Below are 7,906 nucleotides of genomic sequence, written 5' to 3'. Positions count from 1 at the left end.
TGAGCTGAAGACACGTGACTTCATTTTCTTACGCAAATGACAGGAGATGGTTTGATTCGTTTCATTTGGGTTTTTTTTTTTTTACACAGAAAAGCGTCAACTTAATATATTCTGTCATACGGTAGATAAACGATATGCTCTCGTGCCTCATGCAGCTGTGTTGCACCTGCTGCAATCATGACGTTAATACATCAGGACACACAAGCAGCAGTGAGGACACACAACCAGGACGTGGATGAGAAGTGACATTTTATCCAAAATAATTCATTGGTGGTGCTTGAGTTGGTCTTTCCTCACCACACTGATGCCAATCTGGTTTCCCAATCAAACTAGTTTCATAGGTGCATCTCAATATATACGTACATGTTCTACCAAAAAAAAAAAATCTATCAGCCGCGACTGTTTAGAATTATACCTATATAAATAGTAATGAGCTGCTTAATAAGCACTTCAATTTTCCCAATATAAATGTGTTCATAGCAAAGACAGTCTCATAAAAGGCTTTGTGTTTGCAAACTTTATTTTGGTTAGGGGGAATGTTTGTGCAAGACATTTTTATTCCTGAAGGTTAGGCAAAACTGGAATATCACATTTTCACAAAGTAGAGAAAGTAAGCCCCCCTCCACCACCGTTCACAACATGATACATCTTCAATTAATCAAAGACAATCAGATCAGAGTAAAAGTAAATCCAGAGTCGTCCCAATAGTATTGCCATCAGACAGCTGGATGGATTTTACAGTGCACGTCCACGCGTACTGCGACATTTCTGCATGATGACATTGTGAAATGGAACCACAACACATGCAAAGGTCCGTTTAAAACATCCGACCCTTGCTTGGCCCAAACCAAATTGGGGGTGCAGACAGGAACCACACTCTAGATTTCTTTTCTTTTTTTAACGCTCCGTTCACATCTTTACACATTTACTTCACAAGATTCGATGTAACCGTGACAACCGAGGGCAGCAGCTCTCCTTATGTCACCGGGTTGTTGCTCGTCACCATCCGTCCCCGATACAAGCTCGCCGGGGTGGTTACAGAGGTCACGCCTGGTCGCTTTGGTCGGTGAGTCAGCAGCAAACAGTTCACACGTCCCGGCGTGGCACACTTCAGGACTTCAAGTCCATTACACAGTATCAGTAGTTATAACTAAGTAGCTTGGTCCCCAGTCAGAGATTAACTTGTGCACGTTTTTACCGGCGCGCACACCTGTGTGCAAGTACCCACGCCACACACACCCACCAGTGGAGGCACTTCATATGAAAGTGTAGAACCTGACTGTCGGGTTGTAACGAGGCAGTTCAAAAATAAACAGGGCAGGTCTGTCGCATTGATTAGTGTTGATTAAGCGCGCACACACACACACACACACGTCCAACTGCTGAAAATCACTTAACCATTCCAAATACTGGTCAGTTATTAGATATATTTGGAATAAAGAAAACTTTCCAGCATTTGAGTGGTGGCAATTTTCACCACATAAATAGGAACTTATTTTCACTGATAGAGCTCATACATCATTACTATTCACACACACGCCTACACAAATTAGACTAGTGTATGTTAAGTTTCAAAGTCTATAGCAGCTTTAAGGGGCAGGCACATCAAAAACAAGAGCCAGGGAACCAAAACAAAATAAAACTGCCATTAGGTATAAAGACCAAATACCAGAAAATCTACACCTTGCACCTACGCTCACTGTCTGGGCATCGTCCTCGCCGCTCTGCCTCCCATTGGCCAGCGCTGTGTTTCCGAGGACAATTCATAGAACGGAGGAGGAAGAAGAAGAACGCTCAGCGCTGTGAAAGACGCTCCGAGTAACGGCTGCGAAGCTCTTATTAGACGTCCAGAGGGCAGACTAAGTTCACAATGCGTCTGTGTGACCCACCTATGGCACCTAATGTGAAAACACCTATGGCTTCAGGACACAGCGGTCCAAAAATAATAATAATAAATTAAACTATATCAGGATATTTATTAAGCATAACTATAAAAAAAAACAAAAAAAAAAACAGTACAAATAGTTTAAAATAACTGCTACAACCCAATTCTACATACCTAGTCATTCTGCTAAACACTATTCATATTTTAAAAATCCTTGATAGGCAACATTTGAGACAGTAGGATGGGTGATTCATCAAGTATGAGTAGCATGATTACCTTAATGTTTAAATCCAAGACATTACCACCCATTCCTTTGCCTATACACATTAAATGCCAAATAAGCTCCTGGGAAAAATAAAAATTAACACACGCTCTCTCGCACAACGAGGCCACAAACAAGTTGGGATCCCAGTAAAGGAAGTCAGTTAAGGGAAGTGTTAAGTAAAGGATATCTATTGTGACATTTTAGCCCCACCACCCCCGCATGAGGAGCAACCTGTTCCCCCGAAAACATCAACCTGAAGAGCTTCCTGCTGGACTTGGCAAGCTTTAAATGTCCTCGCTTTGCCTTTACAGGTAGCAGAGCCACGGCGGGGCGGAGGACCAGGAGGAGCGTCCACACCACTTCAGGGGAAAGCGTCTTCCCAGCTTGCATTATTTTGAGTACTCGCACGCTTGCAAGTGATCAATCACATGCCGACACGTTGGATACAGACAAACAGGGGCTCAGGGAGTTTGTGCTTCTTTCGCCAGATGACAGGTTAACATCCAAGAAAGAATTTCTACCGTTCAAGTGGGATGTTTATAGAAACGCAACAAATAGAGCTGGTAAAACGAGTTCTTCCAACGCCATTCTTGAGATATCACACGCACACACGAGGGCCCTTTCGACTTACCGAACAAAGAGTTAACAAAAGGAAGAAGGTTACTGTCGTTATGCTAGTATTAGCCATGTCACCTTTTTTATCAGATTAGTGAGCCGTGTATGTGTACTGTGAACCATGCAGAAAAAAAAAATGAGCTGCACCACCAACGGTGCAGTTCAGAAGCCATGTTGTATTCCTGATGGAGGAGCAGGGCCCCGCTTATAAGTGTAAACCTCAAAACACAAGAGGGAGCCTCTGGGACCAAAGCCTTATCAACAGTCTTATTAATTGCATATACATGTAACTTATGGATCACAAGAGGATAAATAGCAACAAACCAAAAACACCACACAAGGATATCCTAATATCTTGCCTTTGGCCAGTTGTAAGGACACAAAAGCTAAAAAACAAAAACAAAACAAAAAACATTTTGACATGTTAACCTAGGAAACAGCCATGTGGCAAGCTTCTCATCTGCAAATGAATATTTTAGAACATAATGTATACTTGAACAAAAAGCAGCGCATCCATGCCAGTAATAAAAGAAGTGGAATTCTACTCGACAGTGGACAACAATCTGAAAACAAAAAAACCTTCATCTGCAACAAAGGTACAACATGGCTTAAGACCTGAGGAATACTTTGAAACATCACAACCTGATGGGGTCTACAAATCGAGCTCTGGAGCAACTAAAGTGTAATTGATCACTTGCAAGATCTAAAAGTATAAACTACAGGAGCTGTAGAGATAGCGCTCAAAACACAATAAGGGGAGGGGGTTTAACGGTAGCCTGGGTGATGGGAGTGAACGCCGCTGCCATTATTGGGCTCCTGAACTGGGCCCATGGCCGACCTGTGCATCTTCTCCATCACACCCATGTTTTGCTCCTGAAAGCTGGGCATTTGGAAGTCGCCCCCTAAGAAATCCACATTCTGCATCAGCTTGGCCTGGTCAGGAGGACCCTCTTTGCCTGGCCGATACTTTGCACCCGGGATGCGGTTTGCGGAGGCAGCGACTTGCACTCCCTGGAACGTTCCGGGGAGGTCCTGAGGGCCGGATCCAGTGTTACCCGCTGTGGCCGGAATGCCGCCCCACGGCGGCTGCATGTAGTGGCCATTAATGTAAGGCATAGAACCTACTGGGCAGTTGATGGGGGACGACGGCCGGCCTTTGTCTGAGGCGTGCTTCAGGTTGAAGGACTGTGCGGCGTTAGGGAGCTTGTGGGAATAGTTGAGGTTTCGAGAGGGAAAAGCACACTCGGTTGGAGGCTCCATCCTTGGGTTCTTGCAGGGATGGGCCCCCTCGGGGGGCTGCTGCATGTGGGCCAGTTGATGCTGGGCCCAGGAGCGCTGCTGCTGCTGCAGCTGCTGCAGATGTTGTAAATGTTGTTGTTGCTGCTGCTGCTGCTGCTGCTGCTGCTGCTGCTGCTGCTGCTGCTGCTGCTGCTGTTGCAGCTGTAGCTGTTTCTGCTGATGTAAATGCTGCAGCTGCTGCATTTGTACCTTCTCGGGGTCTGCATGAAAGGCAGGTATGCTATTAGTTGCAGCTAAACTGGGCAGAGTGTGGAGTGCAGCATTGGGAGTCTGAGCCAAGGCTTTGTCCGAGGGTCCCACCATGAGGCAGCTGGGCCCGGAGCCCAGGGCCGGGTGGTGACAGGACACCCTGGAGCTGGCGTTGATCAGCAGGTTGCGGCTGATCGGGCTGGGGTTGGCGATCTGGCCCTCGCAGACGGAGGTGGAGCCCATACCGGCCCGTGCCTGACACAGCTGGTTGATTTGGTGCACGATGCTGCTCAGGTCACTCGGCCTGTTCTGGTGCAGGCTAGCCGCCATGGACAGCGGGATGGTGGAGGTAGATACAGTTACATTTGGTGGGGCGTCGGCATCTGGGGGCTTCCGGAGCCCGTACGCCCCCGGCGGGGGCTGCTGAAGGCTATTGGTCTGAAGTGCCGTGCCTGCAGCCTGGGGGGCGGGCTGCGGGCCGCCTAGCCCCTGGGCGTGCTGCATGCTCGGAAGTTGGGCCCCGTCGGACATGTGGCGCAGGTCTTGAGTCCGTCCCTGCTGTGCGTGTAAAGCCTGCGGAGGAGCCGCCGGATGCTTCAGCGTCTGCAGGTGAGAAAGATGCTGCTGTGGTACGACCGCGGGATGAGGCTGGATCTGGTGCTGCTGCGGTTGGGGGTGAGGCAGACTCTGCTGCCTCTGTATGCTCTGCGGGTGAGTCAATCTCTGCTCAGGAGTGAGGACCTGGGACAAACTCTGCTGCCGCTGCAGAGCGTGCGAATGAGCCAAGCTCCTCTGCTGTACAGCCTGCGGGTGTGGCATGGTTTGAGGCTGCTGTAAAGTCATCGCATGAGTCATGCTTTGCTGCAGCGACTGCGGGTGAACCATGCACTGCTTCTGAGGCGGGCCTTGTAGGTGAGGGGCTGGTTGAGAGAGATTTAAAGTGCTTTGAGCGCCGTACGCCCCGCTGTGAGGGTTCATGGCGGATTTCTGGAAGTGCCTGGTGCGGCTGCCGTCCGACTCTTTGACGACTCCTTTGGCGGGCGCGCGGAGAACGGCCAGCAGACCCTGACTGGAGCTGACCTGAGACGGGTAGGGACTGTGGCGCTGGCCGGACAAGGACGTGTCGAGCCCGTTGACTGTGCGGCGAATGTGCTTCCTTTGAGGTACTTTGACACTGTTTGGGAAGATCTGAATGGTCAGAGGGCTGTTGGCAACTTTCTTAGCATAGGCATCCAACTCTGCTGGGGTTGGATAGCTGGCAGATCTCATCTTCTGTGTAGTTTCCCCTGCAACGTGTGTAAGGTGAGGTCAGACAAACACTAATACCCAGCAAGGAACCGACATTCTCAACTTTCAAACAGTATGAAATTGTAGTTTTTTAGTATAAATGCACAAATATGGCAAAGTTGATGTTTTTAAGAGTACAGCTGGAGTTATTGAAGATGTTCTATTATCCAAGCTGTCCGGCAGCCTACGTTTACACTATAAAAGCATTGTACGGCTCTTCAACGGAAGCTTTTAGGGTCAATCTGTGACACCATGTTCCATAATCACAACAGAACGGCAAATATGGCCACAACAAGGCGGAAGAGGGACTCACATTTCTGAAGTCCAGTGTTCATCTGCGTGCGAAGGAGAAGTCTGGCGGTAGGGTCACCTGATGCCGGCAGACAGGCCAGCATATCACTCTGACGCTAATGCAGCACGGGACACCTTCTCCTCACCATACTGCGGGACAAACAGCAGGAACCAGTCAGCAGCCGGCGGAGTGAAGCTGGCTGTGTGCACCCTATCTGACGTGTGTGTCATAAAGATTGTACCCCAGTAAGGGCGCAGATTCAATTTTTTCAGTTGCAATACAGATACGTGGGCTGAGTTCGGATCTGACGGCGCTTTCATTGATAAGAAGTATGCCTCACTGTGTGGAAGGGGCGGATTATTCTTACACGTGAAAAGTGACATCAGGTTTAACAAAAATAACAAACACGCACAGATTAAAATACTTTTTTTGTTCTTCAAATCTACTTAAAATAATAAATCATACAGCAGCTTTAAATGGCCAAACGAGGTTATTCTAGGAATTGAAATAGAAATCTGTAGAAGCCTTAGCTGTGGCGTTAATGCCCTATGTGACGAAACCCTTTGGTTTCGTCACATATTATTTCGCAGATTCATCACAGGTTTGCAGACGGTTTATGAGTCAGCATTAGTTCACGTCCACGCGACCGTCATAATGGTGGAATCTTATCTCTGGAGGTTTTTCTGTGTACATGTACACTGTCATGTACACATTCCTTCCAGTACTGCTGGCAAATATCGTTTAGCTGTTTCTCTCTGAATCTGTATCTGTACGTTTGACCCGCTTTGTTGTGCTTGGTTTTAGCTTTAGGCCTCTGTCTATTTCTGAGAATTGACAGCAACTGTCCTTCAGAGAGTCGAACGCTTTCTACGTGTTCAACCATCCGATGCAACCTCCGGCTCTTTATCGGATCGCAATGCAAATACAGACCAGTGGTTCCACACTGACGCGGGCGTGCTGGGTTGTTTTACCCCTCAGCAGGACGCAGTGAGTCTACGGGGAACACGGGATCCTCATCTACGCGGACTCGATAATGATTATGACTTTTTCTACAGACGTGTCACACCTACCGAGCGGATCTACCGGGTGGTCCTCAGCTAGCCCCCTGAATTAACCGGAACACCGGGCGTGTCGGATCGCAGTTAATTGAGCCCCATGAGGGAGGTCGGTCCACTTTGGGACAGCCTGTCTGCAGCGAGACAACGTTAGCCTTCCGACTAGCAACCCGGTCTCAATCTGCTGTAATTCACTAGCTGCCGCTAGCACACACGTAATACACGAAGCGGGGCTGTTTCTGCGAGCAGACACGAGCTTTACAGGCCGTGGCGGGGTATCAGAAGATTACATTGCTGAATAGATCAGCAGGAGTGACAATAAATAAGGAGCTTCTTTGTGCTTATTGTGACCAGGCCAGCTGGTTAGCAAACTTTAGCTTTTCCTTGACGGTGAAACACCGACGCAACTCAAATGTAAGAGCATGATACTTACTCCTCACGAATCTATGAGTAGGGGAACTTCATTGTGTTGAAATTTAGTCTTTATATTGTTTTTGAGAAATAATGAAGAGAACATCCCCGGTGTTGGTTCTCCGAGCTGCTGCTGTCTGGCTACGGAGACTAACGTCTGTCGCGCATGCGCAGAGGGCCAGCAGGACCTCCGGTCCCTGCGTTTAGGCGTCGACGCTAAACGCCTGTCCAATAACTCCAGAGACGGGATGTTATAACGTTAAAGCCACGAGTATAAAAAAGCTCAAGAGCGTAGTAGATGGTGTTATAAGAAGCACTCAGATAGTTTACTTATGTAAAAATGGCAACACCAAATGTTGCATGTAATAGTACGGCGTTCAAATAGGGTAGTACATTAATTAACGTCAGATTACTGACTACTAATAGCTACGATGCTCATTGTGCAGAATTGCCCATTTCAGAATGAAACACTGGGGATTGAATTAGGCTTAATGGTTATTGATGCATTTATGTTTTCTTCAATGTAAAGGAAATATTATAATGTGTTGGTTCAGTGATTGTTGTATCAATAACCTCAATAGAAGATCATTTAAGTCATCAAATAAAAG

The 7,906-nt window shown here is 47.6% G+C and overlaps 1 protein-coding gene across 2 annotated transcripts; it reads right to left on the bottom strand.

Annotated features, from left to right (window-relative positions):
* Positions 1–502: 502 nt before the first annotated feature.
* LOC120816111 (protein FAM222B-like) lies at positions 503–7,467 on the bottom strand. Of its 2 annotated transcripts, none has more exons than XM_078087172.1 (3): positions 6,903–7,467; positions 5,854–5,981; positions 503–5,539 (listed from the first exon to the last, which is right to left on the bottom strand). In XM_078087172.1, exons 2-3 carry the CDS (start codon positions 5,933–5,935, stop codon positions 3,531–3,533), a joined length of 2,091 nt encoding a protein of 696 aa, XP_077943298.1. In that variant the 5' UTR covers positions 5,936–5,981; positions 6,903–7,467; the 3' UTR covers positions 503–3,530. The 2 variants fall into 2 exon arrangements, with proteins under 2 accessions (XP_077943298.1, XP_040027392.2); XM_040171458.2 differs by having other exon boundaries at positions 7,321–7,467.
* Positions 7,468–7,906: the final 439 nt, after the last annotated feature.

This window comes from Gasterosteus aculeatus, chromosome 1 (assembly GCF_964276395.1).
Source record: "Gasterosteus aculeatus chromosome 1, fGasAcu3.hap1.1, whole genome shotgun sequence".
Lineage (NCBI taxonomy): Eukaryota > Metazoa > Chordata > Actinopteri > Perciformes > Gasterosteidae > Gasterosteus > Gasterosteus aculeatus.
Note: the sequence above shows the minus strand (reverse complement) of the source record. Positions and strands in the feature narration are given on the sequence as shown.